Source organism: Anastrepha obliqua, chromosome 3 (genome assembly GCF_027943255.1).
Source record: "Anastrepha obliqua isolate idAnaObli1 chromosome 3, idAnaObli1_1.0, whole genome shotgun sequence".
NCBI lineage: Eukaryota > Metazoa > Arthropoda > Insecta > Diptera > Tephritidae > Anastrepha > Anastrepha obliqua.
The window spans coordinates 129301879-129321753 of record NC_072894.1 but is presented as its reverse complement, the minus strand read 5'-3'; the positions used below and the strand labels follow the sequence as shown (position 1 = coordinate 129321753).

Sequence of the window (19875 nt, the reverse complement as noted above, 5' to 3'; positions counted from 1 at the left end):
CTTCCGCCCCTCTTTTGGCATACAAGTCTGCCTTCTCGTTTCCTTCGTGTCCCTCATATCCTGGTACCCAAATCAGGGAAGCCTGATTAAGAGTCGCCAGTTTGTTGAGTGCATCGTTAGACTCTATAAAGACTTTTGAATTTTTCGAACCCTCTTTTGGAAACGATTTCCTCTATTTCCATTAATGCGAAAAGCTCCGCATGGAAAATTGTAGTATCTGTACTCAGTGTTTAAGATTTGTGGGTCCAACGATTCCTGCTCCTACCCCCTGGAGCGTTTTGGAACCATCTGTATACCATTTTTGCGAGTCATCAAGTAGCCATGTTGGACGAGTGTTCCACTGTTCCCTAGGCGGGAAGATTTGCAGCATTAATGCATTGCCTTTCACTTCTTTGAATCCGTTGAGAAATCAAACTCAATTTTCAAACAGTTTTTTTTTTATGAAAATAACAACACTAGGCATTCGTTTCTGTGGGCAATGTGGTGAGCTTACCGTTGATCAGCCAAGTTAACCCAAATCATGAATTCATGCGTTGCCTAAAAGTATGCAACAAAGATTCGATAACACAAACAATCGTGGGGAAAAGTCTTTTTATTCTCATTTGCAGCAAATCAAGAAGTTGCTAAATTAAACTAAAAATAAAAACTAAAATACACTCTTTACTTAACACACACACCTGTTTCAGCAATTATGCTGTTCATATATTTTTCTCCTTTTACATTCAAATCCAGACGCCTCCAACAACCGGTGGTTGTGGTTGCGGCTGTTGCGGCTCTTGCTGCTCCTGCACACGCGGCAGCTGGCTATTTTGTTTTGCCGCTGCGGAGATTTGCTGCGAAATGTTATTGCCATGAGGCACAAAGCCGCGATCGTCGGCATTGTAATGCACTACCACCTCCTGACCATTTGCATCGAAGTACGAGTAGCTGCCAGTGATCTTTAAGTGCTGACGCTTGCTGCCTGGATTCACGATCACTGCACTCTCCTGGCGAAAAGAGCCATCCTCGCCGCGATAGAAGAAGTTGTAAGCGCCATCAGTGGACTGCTGCAGCCCTGCCTCCATAATACCAACGGCGGGTGCTCTCACTTCCATCTCGGGCATGACTGGTGGCGGTACGTCGTCTACAGGTGGTGCCCTCATTTCCATTACAGGCTCAGTGGTTAATAACTGCTCATCAATGGGTGCGGCTCGCGCAAAAGCGAACAGTGCAGCAAAACAGATCTGCATAAAACCAAAGCTGTTCATTTGTTGCTGGTATTGAAAAAGTTCTTTACTTACGAATTGAAACATATTCGGGCGCTTTCTTCGCAGCTGAAGTTGTTCACTTGACTTGAAATTTACAAATATGCTCCAGCTATGGTTTTACGCAATTTTTATACCAAAAAAATTTTGAATTAATAAACAACAAAATTACGCCAGCATTTAATTTCTTGGTAATGGCGAGCAGTGCGTTTTATTTTTAGCACTCATTTAAGCATTCAAAACTCTTTAATTGCACTTAAATTCAGTTCGTCTTTGAGTTCTTACGCGGAGTTGTATTATTTGGCCAAGTTATGCACTGAGCGAAAGTTTTCCAACGTAATTTAATTAGAGAATAAGAAAGGTCGCAAGTAATTCGGAGTTCTGTAGCTCTTTCCGCTTAATTTGAGTTAAGCTTTTCTAGCGGCAGCTTTCTTTACCAAGTTTTAGCAGAAGATTTCGAGGTATTCTCCTACGCCTCTTTTGCAATTTCTTCCATTAAGTACATCATTAAACTAGGCCGAAAGCGCAGAGGATTCTCATCCCATACAAATACTTTCTACTTTCAAAAAATTAGATTTGGCTGTTTACTGCCGGACTTGTACATTTTTGAGGCAACCAATAAAAGTTCGCTTAGTTGAAAAAATTTTATAAATCATTGAGAAATAAAATAATTTCTCATGATTTGGTGACGTTTGGTTTTAGTGGTTACGGACCTTCCTGACCAAACAGTTTCTGTGGAGAACGAGTTCGGCGATATTTTATTCTGCACCTTGAATGCAATTCGAACAGGTCATGCGGCCCTTTGTTCCTCCCTGGAACCATAGAAAATAATAATAATAATTAAGCTTGGTTTTTCAAGTACGTCTCTGAAGTCAAGCAGCAGTCAATGGTACCGAGCTAGAAGTGCTAATGCACCCATGAAACGCAAGCAAGCAACAGAAGTCAGCATCCAAAAAAAATATTGTGTCTAAAAACTTGGCAGAAGGTAGCTATCAAGGCGGATCTATTCAAGGTGATGGCAGTAGCGCAAAAAAATCCCGACTAAAACCACTGACTGGCAATGCTATAACCGAAATTTTCAGTCCACTCGTATGTATGAATGTGTAAATATACATATGTGTATGAGTAACTGCGCAACAATATACACTTGCCGATCTGAGAACACACATACACAAGTACATTTCTAACATTAATCGAGACATATGTTTCCAATCGGAGCGTCTGACAAAATTTCAAACAAATCCAGTCGAATTTGAAAAATTACTGCTCAGTGTGCCGTAATTGACGCATCTTCGCAACACTGCAGAAAAGTCGCACGTAATCAAAATCAGCAAGTGAACAGGAAACAACAACAACAAAACAACTCAACCACAAGAACGGAGCGTCGACTCTAATAAGATTTTATGTACGAGTATACAACTGTGTGCGTAATTGATTGGTGAATGTTGGTGAATTTTATTTGCTCCTTTTCTAGACAGCTGCGGGGGCGGAGTGTGCTTTTACAAAATGTGTGTATTTACACTTGTGCTCGTAAAAATAGCTGCGCGACATATTGCAAAGTATTGACTGTTTACTCATTTTTTATTTAGTTTTTTTTTTAATTCTTTTCATTAAAATATGGTTTATACCCCAACAAAAACTATTTAACTTAATATTTTGAGCCTTATACATCTCGTAGGTTTCCGATTGTCTGTTGAAGGGCGGCCGTTATTAGAAAAACATTTTCTTATATTTTGGCGTTTCGTTTAATTTAAAAAAGTTCAACAATTTTTTTTCCATATTTCAAAGTTTTTAATAAGAATTTTTAGAAATAACTAGAGTATGCAGATTTATAGTCCGTTGAATTCTGCTATAATAAAAAGCAAATCTAAAGTAGCTCGAAAATCACGTTCCTTTTCAACACTTTTCTTTTGTTGGCGGTCTTGTCATTTTTTCCATACAAAATCTAATCCAATTTCGTACACTCGTTATATGGAAGAAAACAGTCAACATCGTCAAAAAAATATTATCAGAAATCAAGACAGAGCTTAAAATTTTGAGGCTAATTTTGATGAAATCCTCTTAATTTTTTTAAATTTTGTAAAAATTTTGAAAATTTGAGTTGCATAGGTTTTGTGCCAGTATGAACTATAATTTTATAAAAATGAAAAATTAAAAAAAAAAAATAAAAAAATTTAGAACAAAAAAAAATCAATAAAAATGTATATTCCAAACTTTGCAATGAGTCGCGTTGCTGTTATTATGAACCCAAGTGTACATGTATGTTTGTATCTATGTCAACAGGTATTCCGATGCGTGTGTTACTAAACAAATTAAATGTGTACCTGTGCGCTGACTTTTTAATCATAAAGAAATTTATTTACAGCAGATTCCCAACAATGCAAGCTTTCGTTTCATTCAAATGTGACAGAGTGCAGTAAAAATAAATATACACCTACATAACTAACCTGAGGATTTTTTTTGTGAATCTCAAGAAATTCCTGGCGCTTCTGTTCCCATTTCTAAAGCATTACGTACACACATACACATATATGAACTGGTCGAAAAACTCGGTCATTGACCACTAAGGCCACTCAGCGATTTCTTAATGATGAAGTTTAATTTAGCGCTTATCCTCTGTCCGCGGGTCAAAACTGCCAAAACTACTTTTGGAATTAATATTTCTTTGTAGCTTTCACATAAGTGGTTGAAACAGTTTTACTTTTATTATTTCTTACAACTAACTTTGAAAAGCGTTGGTTTTTTCCTGTACCTTACATTGGATGGGCTGGACAAATGGAAGGCACCGAATTGAGCGGTTCCATGCCAAGTTGTCCAAGCCATTGCTCATTGTCGTCAATTTGTTTATTTGTAAGGCTGAATATGCGTAGAAAGCGAATTTAAAAAAAAATTTATAGTTCTGAGATTTATTTATTGCTGAAAATTTTGGTGTAGAGTGATTTAAAAGGGGCATATCTTCGGTTATTTGTAACATTTTTATAATATTTTTCACTTTTATAGAATAAATTACACTTAAAAGCAAATGCTTCGGGAAAAAAAAAATTTTTTTGTGAACAATTTTTGTGTAAACTTTTTTTTATTTTTGAAATTTTTTTTTCTAATTTTTACCAAAATTTTTTTATATTTTGTATTATTCTATTACACTTAAAAAAATGGTTGGGGAAAACATCAATTTTTTTGTAAACAATTTTGTAATTTTTGTTTTCATTTTTGACAGTTTTTGGTCTTTTTTTTTATTAATAGCTGAGACTATGCCCAGTAAGTCCTGCAAGTTTCATAATCGCATCCCCATAATTTTTCGAGTTATATTCAGAAATTTCAAGATTTTATAACATTTACGTAAGTCGGTATAAGTGCATATGTATATGTGTGTGTAAGTGTTGCAAGTCATAATTCATACTTTTTTTTTATTAAAAGCGTACGTACATACATGTTTCTTGTATAAATCAAGCTGCAAGCAATCCCCCCGCCTACATACACACTTTTAATTATTCGCTTACTTTTTTCTATTTAAAATAATCAAATAATCGATTTCCTTTTCACGCTTTTGTGCAAATACATGAACTTATTTTCGATTTGTTCCAATGATTTGCTTAGCGAAAAGTATAATAGCCACAAACAACAACAACTATTACTGTAACTATGTGGCATACTTACACCCGCATCAGAATATCTGAGTTCCTCCGTTTTCTTTTTCTTTCCCGCATTGTTTACATAAAATAAAACCACTCTTCTTTCCCTTCTCATTTTTTCCATCTTTCCCGCCTTCACTTTCCGCCTTTCCCTGCCGTAGAATTTAGGTATTCTATATTTAGCCACCGAATCAAATGTGCAGGCAGCAGTCAGCAGTCAGCCAGGCAAGCAACCAGTCAGCGAAATGCCCAATCGATTCAACATTACTCGCTGCTGCTGTTGCTGCTATTTTTGGCACTCAATTGAAGGCTGCGCGCAAACAATGAAACAATCAGAGCTCCAGAATGGGCGCTCGTGTGCAGAGTGCAGGGTGTAATTTGCGTCAAGTGCATTTGTTGCATGTACTGCAGTGTACGTGTGGCATCCAATACCCATCTTAATAGTGTGGTTTGGTAATAGTTCATAGTTGTTAGCGTTGTTGTGTTGTTTTTTTTCGTTATTGGTGGAGTCAATAGCGCGCTTGATACAGCCAGCTGTTGGCGTTTATTGCACGTATTGTATAACAATTCCGGAAATGTGTTCAAATTCAGATGAAGTTGGAGTGGAGGGGCAACAACAAGTTGAGTAATATTTCTTAATTTAAATTGCTGGTGGAGAAGGGTGCTAATGTGTGTTGGGCCTGTAGATATAATTAATATTTATATGTATGTATGTAAATATGTCAAAAAACTTAGTACACATTTCTTAATACAAAAGAGCAAACCCGTGTAAAGGGTGGATCGCCGATGGGTGCCATTTAAAATTACATGTTATTTTGACACTGACGGCTGTATTGTGCTCAAAAATGTGGCACAGCCTTAATTTTATATGTCTGTGGTGCATAATTCATCGGCTTGTCCCTAAACAATTTTTCGAAATATTGGAAGCTGTGGCTAATCCTGCAGAGAATGCCATTACCTAGCGCTTATGAGACCCATTTGACTCACAAATTGAAGGCAAATGATCATCCACTCCAATATCGCTGCTCTGAAGCGGCCGGGGAATCACGCCGGTTTTGCTCAAAAACAGCATCTTTAGTCCAGCAATCGTAACTTTGCGCATTGAGTTCGTTAATCATATAATCAGCTATTTGGGGGATGCCACGGTACTGAAATTTAATACCAGTTCTCAGACCTGCCATCTTTTCAAAATTGTAATTAAATGTAATACTGAATGCTATGTATGTCGGATTGTACTAATACGTATCATAAATATAGTTAAAACAATCCTTGGCAACTTAGCAGAAGCGGCAGCATTTTGCGGAGCTTCCAGAAAATAATTACGATAATAATAGGTTATCATTAGAAGAAGTGTATTGAAGTTGAGGGAGAATGCACACATACATGCATATGTTGCTTAAAAAACTGTACAACCTAAAAGGAAACCAATGTAAGATCTGCAGCCCCACTGGCCATCTGCTCGTGCGCGGTGCTAATTTGAGTGTTGAACTTCTAGTACCCCCCTGCAAAGAATACAAATCTAGTTAATGGTACGTATGTATGTATGTATGTATGAATGTATGTATCTATATTTTACATTGCATACGTCTAAGCTCACATGTACATATGTAAGTACATTTCCATTTAGATGCGAAACAAAGAGTTTGTTTACATTTCATTCGCCTCGTTTGCTGCGTACAAAAATATGCTAACTTTTTCCAAATTTTCTAGCTGCTTTCTCGGCATCACGCGCCCAGCCGGCTACCTACTGCCAATCAGCCCATTTGTTGCCAGCGCATTCATTACTACTAATACATCTACATAAGTACATACATACATGCATTCGTACAAATGTAGCAGAAATGCTCTGGTACTGTGTAGTCTTCAGTATAATCGCAGCGTTTTATTATTTGGCATTTGGCCAGAACGATATCGGGCGATTGCGTTTGTTGCGCGCAAAAAATTAGCCAAAGTAGCCAAAAGTCAACACACACACACACTCACATGCCAAGCATTGCTAAGTGATCGCCGAAAAACGGTCGTAATGCAGCGCATTTTGCTACGAGCTGTATGAGACTCTAATATAATAATTTTGATTTTCGATTCTTGATTTTCAATTTTTCACTTTTTAACTTTTTTCGAAAAATTATGAAAATGTGTATGTAGGTATGTATGTACTTATATGGTACAAGTTATTCTGTTCTCGCATCAATTTGAAATTTGTGTTGCTATTCGACTGAAATTATATGCATACATACATACATACGTACATTACATATGTATGTATGTGTGAGCATTGAGTTGAGGAAAGTGGGGCAGGAAGTTATGACAATCATAAAAAATGAAAAATTAATTTCGATTTGGCAAAATTTTGTAGGCGAAAATGCCATACAAATGTATGTATTTATTTCTATGTTTGAAAATTCGAAAGAATCACTTTTAGAAGCAAATTTGATGGATTCTGTGGTCACATATGTGTGTATGTATATATGTAAATGGACATAAATTTATATTTTTCGATTTTTCACAATGTTTTTGAAGTGAAAACTTCTTTAGAATCGTTGGGAGTGATTTGAGGAAAAGTGAAACGAAAAAGCGACCTTCTTGGCTACGAAGCGTTATATTATATGTTGATATAAAAGTAGCGACGAACTAAATAAAAATAACTTTCATTTTTTCTTGTGATTCGAACCAAGGATTTTGGATCGGAAGCTCACATTGCTAGTCGCTCGGCTACCGCGCCATGTTGTCGTCGCTGGCCTAAAAGTTATTTAGTTACGAAGCGTTATATTATATGTTGATATAAATAATTTTTGTGAGCGTGTAATTCTCAAAAGTTTTATTAGGTTTATTATTTAAAATGTATTGACTAGGTAGTGTGGTTATCAGCTTAACATCTGATAGATCCTCCATCGGAGGACAACAAATGTTAAACTGATTTTTGGAAATGGGCGGAGTGTGTTAGGGGCTTGCTCCTTCTCTGCCACGGGTTGACCCGGTATTGCAGTACCGCCGGGATTTCGGCTTTGAATAAATACAAGAAAAAATATACTAATACATTTAGCTTTGGTCGGAAGAGCCATACATTTTTATATGAATACATGTAGACGAAAATAGATTTTTTTTTTTTGAAATTTGCATTGTAGGACATTTCTGATTATTTATTGAAAACAGTTTTTTGGCTTTTCTATTTTTGGTTTAGATACTGAAAGTCAGTTTAAGTGAATCGGTATAAATATTTCGTACATTAATTTTTGAAGTGAAAACTTCTTTAGAATCGTTGGGAGTGATTTGGGAAAAAGTGAAACGAATTACAACATATAAACGTAGCGACGAACTAAATAACTTTTAGGCCAGCACCGACAGTATGGCGCGGTAGCCGAGCGGCTAGCAATGTGAGCTTCCGATCCAAAATTCGAATCACAAGAAATAAAATTTTTTTTTTTTTTGAAATTTGCATTGTAGGACATTTCTGATTATTTATTGAAAACAGTTTTTTGGCTTTTCTATTTTTGGTTTAGATACTGAAAGTCAGTTTAAGTGAATCGGTATAAATATTTCGTACATTAATTTTTTTTTTGTGAGCGTGTAATTCTCAAAAGGTTTATTAGGTTTATTATTTAAAATGTATTGACTAGGTAGTGTGGTTATCAGCTTAAGATCTGATAGATCCTCCATCGGAGGACAACAAATGTTAAACTAATTTTTGGAAATGGGCGGAGTGTTTTAGGGGCTTGCTCTCCACCTCTGCCACGGGTTGGCCCGGTATTGCAGTACCGCCGGGATTTCAGCCTTGAATAAATACAAGAAGAAATATACTAATACATTTAGCTTTGGTGGGAAGAGACATAAATTTTTATATGAATACAAGTAGACGAAAATGGAAGAAATTTGTAAGTCTGTTTCTTCGGTCCGTTTGGGTATTTTTTTTTGACAACATCGAAACCAAAGCATTTGTATCATATTTTATCTATCATAAGCCACTCGTATCATTTGTTGAAATTGAAAACATTGAGGATGAATAATGATAAAATGAAGAAAATAAAATATGAACTTTATAGCAATATTATAATGAACCTATAATTATCTTGCTCCTAATGCTGCTTTCGTCTTATTCTCTCTCAGTTTGTTTTACGGAAGGTTTCACTTCTATCAAGTCTAACCGTTAGACTGGTATTTTTTTTAATATTTATGTGATTAAATACGTGTGCCAATTAAATTTCTGTCGTAATTTAAAGAAAAATATTTTTTATTTATTTTTTTATTTTATTTTTATTTTTTCTTATAAAAATGTTGCCCTCGTTTTTAGCTTTTAACAATACAATTGTTTCCTTTATGTATGTATTCTATGTATTTATGTATATATATATATATATGTACAGTCATGGACAGATAAATGTGAACCTTATATGTTAAGCTAAGTTTTTAGTATGAACTCTGCTTTGATCAAATAAATTTGTTTGTTTATTTTTATTACCGTTATTAAGCTTACATTTATGCGAGGAATTTACCGGTTTTTTTAGATGGAATTTTTTGCGTTCTACTTTATTTATGCTTATTGCTGTTTTGAAGTGGACACAAAAATAGCGCACTTTAGCTTGTGCAGTGGAGAGTAAAACTTTAATATTATATCAGCGATTTTTAGTATAATTTTTTGTTTCTTAAATAAAATATTAAAGTAATTACAAAAAATGGGACGTGGAAAACATTGCACGCCGGAGAAAAGAGCTCTTATATACCGTATGAGTCAAAACGGAAAAAATCAAGCGCTAAATCCTAGGTTCACAAAAAAAGACGATTAAACACGGCGGCGGAAGCATCGTGGTTGGGAGAGCCTTTTCCTGGCATGGTGTTGGGCCGAATGTTCGCGTGGTTGGTAGAATGGATAGATTTCAGTATCTGAATATACTCCAGAATAAAATTGAGGCATTTGTGTTTGAGTTTATGCCATTAAATTGGACATTTATGCAGCAATGGCTCAGAAGAGAAAAAATTAATGTACTGGACTGGCTGGCGCAAAGCCCTGATCTCAATCCAATAGAAAAATTGTAAAATGACGTAAGCGCTAACAAAAATTTAAAAAAATTTGATGATTTGTGGGCCGCAGTTGAGGAGGCTTGGTACTCGATTCCAAAGGAAAGATGCCACAAGCTTGTAGAAAGCATGGAGCGACGGCTAGAGGAAGTAATCAAAAACGGTGGATATAGCAGAAAATACTAATCTGGTAAAACAATATTATTACTTAACTATCTGATTTGTTTACTATTTTTGCTGCTTTTATTTGGAATTTTGTGGCATGTGCTATTATGTGTCCAGGAGGTTTCGTAAGTTATCAACGTTCTTGTAAATTAAATCAGAATTGAAACTCTTTTTGACCATTTTTGACATGATAACGTCTTATAATTCGATTTAACAGGCTGCCCGCACGAAAAAATGTGTCGTTACCTTGCTCATTAGTGTTACCTTGCTCATTAGTGTTACCTTGCTCATATGTAGTTACCTTGCTCATTGCCGTTACCTTGCTCATTTGTCGTTACCTTGCTCATTGCCGTTACCTTGAATGAACTGCAAGCAAAAGCGCGGAACGAACAAAGCAAACGAACGGCAACGTTCGACATCTTGCTCTCTCCTACTTAAGTGAGCGTATATATGTATGTATATGCGCATATGTACATATATAAATTCACGTATTTGTATTTGCTTATGCCTTCTTATTGATTATTATTAATTTGATTCACTTGAAGAATTTAAAATAAAACCAAGTTTGTTAATAATACCTGTTGTTTTAATGTTATTATTGTTAATTTTTTTATTATATATGAAGGAAAAAATGTATGGTATAATAATATTTACCATATACCTTATAAGATATGTTGTCTATACTAATATTATAAAGAGGAAAACTTTGTTTGTTTGTAATGAAGAGGCTCAAAACTACTGGACCGATTTTAAAAATTCTTTCACCATTCGAAAGCTACATCATCCACGAGTAACATGGATTATATTTTATTTTGGAAATAGGGCTCGAGATATAGGTCAAAACGTGTTATGTTATGTTATGTTATGTTATGTTATGTTATGTTATGTTATGTTATGTTATGTTATGTTAATGTTAACTCATTCTCTATATCCGTACAAAATATCTATCAAACAAATAAAATTAAAATTTTCTTTTGAAAAATGCAACCATTCAATCAGTATTTTCTTATGACGTTATCACGTTAAACTATCGTCAGTAAACCGACTTTACAGACAACCTCTTTTTTGTTTAAAAAAGGGAGTAACTAAGTTTTTTTTATTTTTTATGTTGCTTTTTTCCCAATAAAAAATAATTATTTAAAAACGTATTCAACTCTTTGCTTTCAAAGTCTAAATGTGTTATTTGTATGAGCATGGCTGTATATGTATGCATGTATGTAGGTCTACATGTTTGTAGTCTTTTGCATCGCAGCATTCCATTTCGTTTTATTCAACCAACTCGCGAACAATAAAATCCATTCGGTTTTCCCACACTATCACCCCTCCCTCTTTGATCATAACTGCATTATAAGTTACACAATCGCCAAATAAAATCGATTCTTCTGGAAATTCTAATAAAATTGTTCTGTTTCCTTTCAATGGCGATATGTTTTTGTTATTCTTGCCGAATTGTTTATTTTAGTTGCGCTTATTCATTACATTTTTAGGCACATATCGTTCTAATTTCATGTGCACACACACACACACACACATATGAACATATTTGGAGATGTACGTGATTGCCCGAATATATACTCGTATAGCCAAAGTGTATACAGGCCAATCTAATGAGCAAAGCAAATTCTATTTTGTTTTTTGGACTTAAGTTTCAATTTATATTTGAAATGAACACAAAGTAATACACTTTTCACATTTACTGCTTAGAAAAAATGTATTAAGAACAAATTTTCTTAACAAAATATTAGAAAACAAGCTCTTAAGTTTTTTATAAATTATAAGGCTCCGGCAATGTATTCTTGCAAAGAGAACAAGAAAAATATAGTATTTATATCAGCTAATTGAAAGTTTACGTCTGAATATTTTTTGCGGGGTGAAATATCCACTTTTTTGCGTGTCCTTATCGAAAATCGGCATAGGAAACTATGCGATCCTAACGTTCTAGATTTATAATGTGTTTAACAGTTCTATGTAAAAAGCAACGGGGAATGTTTTTGTGGAATATTTAATCCTCTCACTGGTTGCTTGCTGTTTTGCGAGCAAAGGCAAAAATATTCATAACAGCGGGAAATAGAAAAAATGTACCACAAAAATATTTGTCATAAAATCTACTACCAGCTGCTTAATACAACAAAGCTCAAAATTCCACTAAAACGCCAGAAATAAGACAAGATGGAAAATGTGCTTAAGAGTTAATTTCGTACAAGTGTATTGAAAAATTTTGTTTTGGTAAATTTTCAATATATGTAAGTTACCGTACGATAAGCTCAATATACACTAATAAAAATAGCAGTAAAAATCTGACATTAAATAAAAAAATCTTTATTTCAAAATATCAACAAATTATATAAACCAGTTCCTTAAGGCCTGAGTTTGCTCCATGCAATGATTAGCAGAAATTCAACTGAATTGACACTATAATTTTTTTGCACATTCTTCCTCTCAGTCAGCGTTGCTCGAATTCTAAGTGAATACGTCTCTTCCCCTTTCCTGTCGTCTCAATTAAAGCGACAGTAAGCGGAAAAAGACAAATCTACCAGAATTCTTTTGCTACTCATTTCCAAATTTTGTTAAGGTTAGATGGCGGGCACCATCACCATCTTAAATACTTAAGCTCATTTTCATAACTTTAGGCTCGAAAAAAATTGCTTACAGTAAAAATGTTAAAGCTTAATTTTTAAAATTGTTACTATAGATTTATACTTACAGTCGACTAATCGGATCGGTTGGGAAAGGTAAAATAATTTTTTAATTAATTTCCACCATTTCCCACTGCAATTATACATCTTATGCATAGGGTCGTCGACGCTTCTGTAGAGTTAAACCTGAGGCCTCCTTATCTTGTAAACAGATTCTGGGCGCCGCCGAAACACATATTCTCTTACAAAAGCTTTTGCAGCCAAATCATTAAATTGCATGGCCTTACGGATTTTATCGGCGCAAAGCGTTTGCCGTAACGCAGCCCTTCTGTCCTTTCACGACTATTCGTTACACTAGCATCCACTACCGGTCGCTACCCTCCATCAGGAATCAAACACTAAAAATATTTCCCTCTATCGGTAGTTAAGGATCAAAAGGTATTCCTACTAAAATCCTTAAAACTGATATATTTTATAGGGGCTGCAGTTGGAAATTTTCTTAGACGTCAGCAATTGAGACTAACTCTATGTGCCATTTGAGTTAATCTATGCGGATTCTTGGATGCAAGTTGTTATTCATTTCAATCAAGGTTGAAAGTACTTTATCCTGACACGTTCCCAGGGCGTTTTTTAAATTGTGTAGAATCTAACTTGAGCACACCTTTCTTACCACTAGGTGATCATTCAAAATCTCATTAATGCTCGTCATTACTAATGCCCACGAATATCTCAATCTCACATGACATGACAATCCTACTCATTCACAGCATCGAGATTTTCTGGCACTACAACTTTTTGGACGACCTTCCGGAATTCGTCGGTGAAAAACCAGTGACCAGGCTGTACTAGTTTTTTACTGTCCAATTTAAAGGAAGCGCTATCCATACCCGCTCGGCGTATAACGATTTTAGTTCATCAATGCATTTTTGTCTTGTTAATTCACATCGTGAACATTCAAATTGTGAACAGTAACGCACGAAAGTGTTTGTGACTTAATTCAATTTTTTTGCCGAGATTCATTTTTAAAGTATCTGTAAACACTACTAGTATGGGTCTCAGATCAAAACGTGCTGAGTGCATTCAAGGTAAAATACGTTGAATTTACGTATGGAAACGTCAGATGGCGCCTGACTACATTAGAAGAGCCCAATATTAGAAATATAGAAAACAACCCCCGAAATTGATAAATTTGAATAATACAGAGGGATGGTAAAATTTCTAAAGTTTTGCAGAAAAAAAACTTAACTCAGATCAGTTGAAACGTTTTTTATTTATAATAGTTTGAAAATAGATTTCATGAATTTTAAACAAATTTCGTTTTACAGACACTCGTCTTTTGTAAGTTTATGAAATTTTTGCCGGAAGAAGCCTTTTAATAGGGATTAGTTTACAAATACAAAAAAACCGGTGCCTATTGAAGCATTCTGTGCATAGTTATTGGCGTACATACAACTTTTTTGGGACTCCTATTTTGTAAGACGTGGATACATACCTACATATATACTCAGCCTGAAACATAGGAATGCTCTATTGAAATGAATACGCGCCTAGAAATATTTACATAGTACACATTGCGCATATCCCTCGCTTGCCGGAAAAACGGCACAAGTAAAAAAACAGTCTGAAAAAATAAACGCCAGCCTTTTTTTGCTCATTGTCCTATCTATTACAGTATCTCATTTGATTCGGAAGACATAGTGAAAGAAAACTTTAATACCATTTTCTTGAATTTTTGATTTTTGTGTTATGACGTTCTTCCAGTAAACGAACATAAACAATTGTAGCTCACTAAACTTTTTTGAAGTATCTTTGAAACTTAAATCAAATCTCCTAGAAAAATTAAATAGCTTTCGCTAGAAGACACCTTTTTAGTTAGCTGGCAGTAAAATTATATCAAATACAGCACATTGCGTGATAGGATACAGAGACTTGAAAAGAATCATGTGTTACGTACATATACAAGTACACATAAATCAATCAAAATCAGTGGCGCGTTCAAAGGGTTTTGGAAAACACATTTTTTTAATTAACTAACAGCCAAGAAAAAACTGAGTCAGGCGCCGTAACGAAAACCGGCATAAAATTAGCAAGAAGGGGGAAGAATGGCGAAACAACAACAATCAGCCTTAAAACTAGGAATAGTTGAATTCCAACGCAATAACCAAAACAAAAAGAGATACAAACAAACAGCTGCCAGTTTGAGTGCGTGCAGAGAACTTGATAAGCCGACATACATACACACGTACTTACATATGTATGTGTGTATGTACATAAAAATAAGCAATAAAAATGCTCAAACATTTGGACGTCTATACAAGTGCCATGGAAAGCAGAAGAAGCGCCAGTTCAAGGCACTTGACAGCCGTCGACCGATTCCTTTGAGCAAATGATCGAAAAAACATTAGAAGGCTAAAAATGAGTTTTTCTCTTTCCGGTAATAATTTCGATTTTTTTGTTTAAATTACTTACTTTTTAAATTTTCTTTTTTGAAACTCTTAACGTAAACTGATTCAATAGCGATCGCCGACACTTAATTTTGAGTGCAAAAATCACTAATTCATAACTCAAAGGCAGAGGCAGTGGCGCGCTGTAAATTATTTCTGAACGTTCTTTGCACAGAAAAAAATTCAAGTGACTACAAAATTAAAACTGACGCTGAATTAAATACATACATACATACATGTGTGCATTAATATTCAAAATATTGCTCATACAATGTAAGCAAGACGATCGCATAATGGCTTTATTTATATAAACTCTTATATCCATTTACTTATAATCGAAATTGTGCGGCCTTGATCGGCGAAATTCTCCTAATACCCTGGCAACAATTCTTCAAATTAAAAATTATAATTCTTTGAAAATGATACGAGAACACGAAACAAAAAAATTATTTGTGGATGCGAGCATAAGAAAATGCAGATTTAGTTTTTTTTTAGATTTTCATATTTAATATTTCATTGGAGATCTTTCCACTTTTTATTACAAAATCTTCTATGTTTCTTATATCACGCTTTTCGCTTTCTTTTTAGAAGGTGTTCGTCAACCTCAAGAATGCTGGCTCCGCGTTAACTTTTTATGCGGCCTGTCATAATTAATCTTGACGCGTCGTGGCACAGTTTTCACAGCAGCCAAAAAGGCGGAACCAAGGCGGCGACAGCAAAAAGCAGAAACAAAAAACGAGTATGAAAACTCGCAGCAAGATATGGGAACACCAATGCAATCAAATGGAATATATATAAATATGTATGCATGTATCCGGTGTTTTTTTAAGAGCTTAAGAACTTAAAATGATAATGCAAAACAGAAATATTGTTGGAATGTATCCCTTTTTATAATAATTTGATAGATAATTTCATGGTACTTATTTTCTTAATATGACTACTTTTGGCGTCGATGGTGGTTGGAATATTGACTTCCAATGCTTAAAGAGTTGCTGGTTTATCGACATAAGCCAATGACTTAGCATAGACTCATAAAAGGTAATCTAGAGGCGTTAAATGGCACGAACGAGGGGTCAGTGAACAGGACCATTTCTGATACGAAAGTTGCCACCAAATTAGTTTTCCAATAAATCGATTCTTGAGCGCGCTATATGGCAAGTTGTGACGCCTTGGTGGAAGCAAATGTCGTCGTTGTTTAGCTGACTAATTCTTGAATACAAAAATTTAGTCAGCATGGCTCCTTCCTCATATCGAAAAAAATATAGATCAATGATGCCGCCAGTGCGCTGTGAACTTCGTGAACAGACTTTTTGACGTGATAACGTCTTATAATTCGATTTAACAGACTGCACGCACGAAAAAATGTGTCGTTACCTTGCTCATATTAGTGTTACCTTGCTCATATGTAGTTACCTTGCTCATATTAGTGTTACCTTGCTCATATGTAGTTACCTTGCTCTTTAGTGTTACCTTGCTCATTAGTGTTACCTTGCTCATTAGTGTTACCTTGCTCTTTAGTGTTACCTTGCTCATTAGTGTTACCTTGCTCATATTAGTGTTACCTTGCTCATATGTAGTTACCTTGCTCATTGCATTGAATGAACTGCAAGCGAAAGCGGGAAGGAACGACAAAGCAAACAAAGCAAACGAACGGCAACGTTCGACATCTTGCTCTCCCCTACTTAAGTGAAAGCTACATCACGAGTAACATGGATTATATTTTATTTTGGAAATAGGGCTCGAGATATAGGTCAAAACGTGGACCCGGGTAACCTTCGGATGTGTATGTACAATATGGGTATCAAATGAAAGCTGTTGATAAGTGCTTTAATACGGGGTAATTTTCATACCTATTGATGACTAGGGTCTGGAAATATATGCCAAAACGTGGACCCGCCGTGTCTTTGCACCGAATTAAACCAAACTTCCACACATTGTTAAGGAGGTATTGAAGATGGTTTCCGTATAGTTTGGGTACCTATTGGTAGATATGGTCTCGAGATATAGGTCAAAACGTGGACCCGGGTAACCTTCGGATGTGTATGTACGATATGGGTATCAAATGGAGGCTGTTGGTGAATGCTTTAGTTCAGAGTATTTCCATCCGCTCCGTGACTAGGATCTCGAGATAGAGACCAAAACGTGGACCCTAGAATGTGTTTGTACAATATGGATATCAAATGAAAGCTGTTGATAAGTGCTTTAATCCGGGTAATTTTCATACCTATTGATGACTAGGGTCTCGAAATATATGCCAAAACGTGGACCCGCCGTGTCTTTGAACCGAATTAAACCAAACTTACACACATTGGTAAGTAGGTATTGAAGATGATTTCCGTATAGTTTGAATACCTATTGGTAGATAGGGTCTCGAGATATAGGTCAAAACGTGGACCCGGGTAACCTTCGGATGTGTATGTACAATATGGGTATCAAATGGAAGCTGTTGGTGAATGCTTTAGTTCAGAGTATTTCCATCCGCTCCGTGACTAGGGTCTCTAGATAGAGACCAAAACGTGGACCCTAGAATGTGTTTGTACAAAGCTGTTGATAAGTGCTTTAATACGGGGTAATTTTCATACCTATTGATGACTAGGGTCTGGAAATATATGCCAAAACGTGGACCCACCGTGTCTTTGAACCGAATTAAACCAAACTTACACACATTGTTAAGTAGGTATTGAAGATGATTTCCGTATAGTTTGAATACCTATTGGTAGATAGGGTCTCAAGATATAGGTCAAAACGTGGACCCGGGTAACCTTCGGACGTGTATGTACAATATGGGTATCAAATGAAAGCTGTTGGTGAATGCTTTAGTACAGAATATTTTTCATGCCCTCCGTGACTGGGGTCTCGAGATATAGGTCAAAACGTGGACCCGGGTAACCTTAGGTTGTGTATGTACAATATGGGTATCAAATGAAAGCTGTTGATAAGTGCTTTAATACGGGGTAATTTGTTATGTTATGTTATGTTATGTTGTGTTATGTTATGTTATGTTATGTTATGTTATGTTATGTTATGTTATGTTATGTTATGTTATGTTATGTTATGTTATGTTATGTTATGTTATGTTATGTTATGTTATGTTATGTTATGTTATGTTATGTTATGTTATGTTATGTTATGTTATGTTATGTTATGTTATGTTATGTTATGTTATGTTATAATGTTAACTCATTCTCTATATCCATACAAAATATCTATCAAACAAATAAAATTAAAATTTTCTTTTGAAAAATGCAACCATTCAATCAGTATTTTCTTATGACGTTATCACGTTAAACTATCGTCAGTAAACCGACTTTACAGACAACCTCTTTTTTCAAAGTAAATTTCCCAATTTTGAAGCGTTGTTCTGGAGTTAACGATTTATAACGACTTGCCAAACCTTACTGAACAGAAATGTCAACACATTTTGCGATTCTCAGCTGTCAAAACTATAATCATCGATTTCGCTAGTTCCCATGCAGCTAAAAGAACACCCTTTGTATATGTATATACGCATACATGTGTTTATATTTCGATATATCTGCGTGTTTATTTATTTAGACAGACTTTTTAAAGGTGTCTGGCGTGCGTTAGATGACAAAAGTCGAGTGGCAGCAGGAGAGGCGAGCAATCTGAATTTTGGTGCGTATAAAAACATAAATTAAATAAAAGAGAAGAAAAAACACTCAAAAGTGCTACTAAAATGTGATTTTTAAAAGTCTTCTCTAATTCATTTCAATTCGACACTACCACACATACACTTATAAACATAATAAGTCGGCGAATACAAGCATTTGCGCATTTTCAGCAGCTTCGCTCAAAAATTACAGTTTGAATTTATTTTTTACCCATACATATGTACACACATATATCTATACTCGTTATATTTACTACGCATTTAATTTCCGTTATATCTGCACTTCTGCATCTATAGTTTGATGCATTTTGTTTCTGTTTTTGCTTGTAGGAAAACTTCATTCAAATGGCATCTAAATGTTGCTACTTTGCCAACATGACAGCCACTTGGTGGTTGCATAGAAGGAGGCGACGGGCGCTGCATTGCTTTCGAGCGTCAAATGGCGGCAAATTTCATTCATTCACGAGCACATGACTTATGGTGTACGTGTGCGTTCACTACCCCATATATACAAATTTATGCAAATATATTTAGTGTATGTGTGCATTTATTTATAGTATCTCGTATTTGGGAAAATCCGGAATTCGCGCACGCCATTCTTGACTTTCGGTCGAGAGCCTAACAAACATTTTATAGCCAAGTTGCCATTCATGGAGCACTCAATGTAGGTGTATATGTATGAATTATTTTAAGAAAACTTACATTCGCCACTTAATTACAAATGTCGCAAATTCTGAAAATCCAAAAGTACAAAGCCAAGGTTTCGGACTGACTTGGCAGAGATTGGCGCTTGGGAGATCCGTACAAATTTTACCTTTCAACAGGTGCAAGACTTTCTGAATTAGCACACTTGCGCGCACATATCTACACACGCCCATTGCAACGCACGAAGTGCACATGTCAACTTATGTCGTATTTGTGGCGCTTGCCGCCAAATTTTGTATGCGCCTCGATGGCTCTATTATGTGGCGCTTGTACGAAACGTCAGCTGAACAGCGGGAAAATGCATGTACAAATACTCGCACACATACATACATATGCATTTTTATAAATGCGGAGGAGATTCTTCGAATTTATTTTCCCTCCTTGACATGCGCAAATTAATTTTAA

General features: G+C 35.5%; 1 protein-coding gene and 2 pseudogenes across 1 annotated transcript; 2 read left to right on the top strand and 1 right to left on the bottom strand.

The window, feature by feature from the left end:
- Nucleotides 1–612: 612 nt before the first annotated feature.
- Nucleotides 613–1350, bottom strand: LOC129242783 (endocuticle structural glycoprotein SgAbd-9). The gene is made up of 2 exons (XM_054879629.1): nucleotides 1281–1350; nucleotides 613–1223 (listed from the first exon to the last, which is right to left on the bottom strand). Exons 1-2 carry the CDS (start codon nucleotides 1290–1292, stop codon nucleotides 723–725), a joined length of 513 nt encoding a protein of 170 aa, XP_054735604.1. The 5' UTR covers nucleotides 1293–1350; the 3' UTR covers nucleotides 613–722.
- A 6355-nt stretch (nucleotides 1351–7705) lies between these two features.
- Nucleotides 7706–7889, top strand: LOC129243215 (U2 spliceosomal RNA; annotated as a pseudogene).
- Nucleotides 7890–8470: 581 nt separating this feature from the next.
- Nucleotides 8471–8656, top strand: LOC129243201 (U2 spliceosomal RNA; annotated as a pseudogene).
- Nucleotides 8657–19875: the final 11219 nt, after the last annotated feature.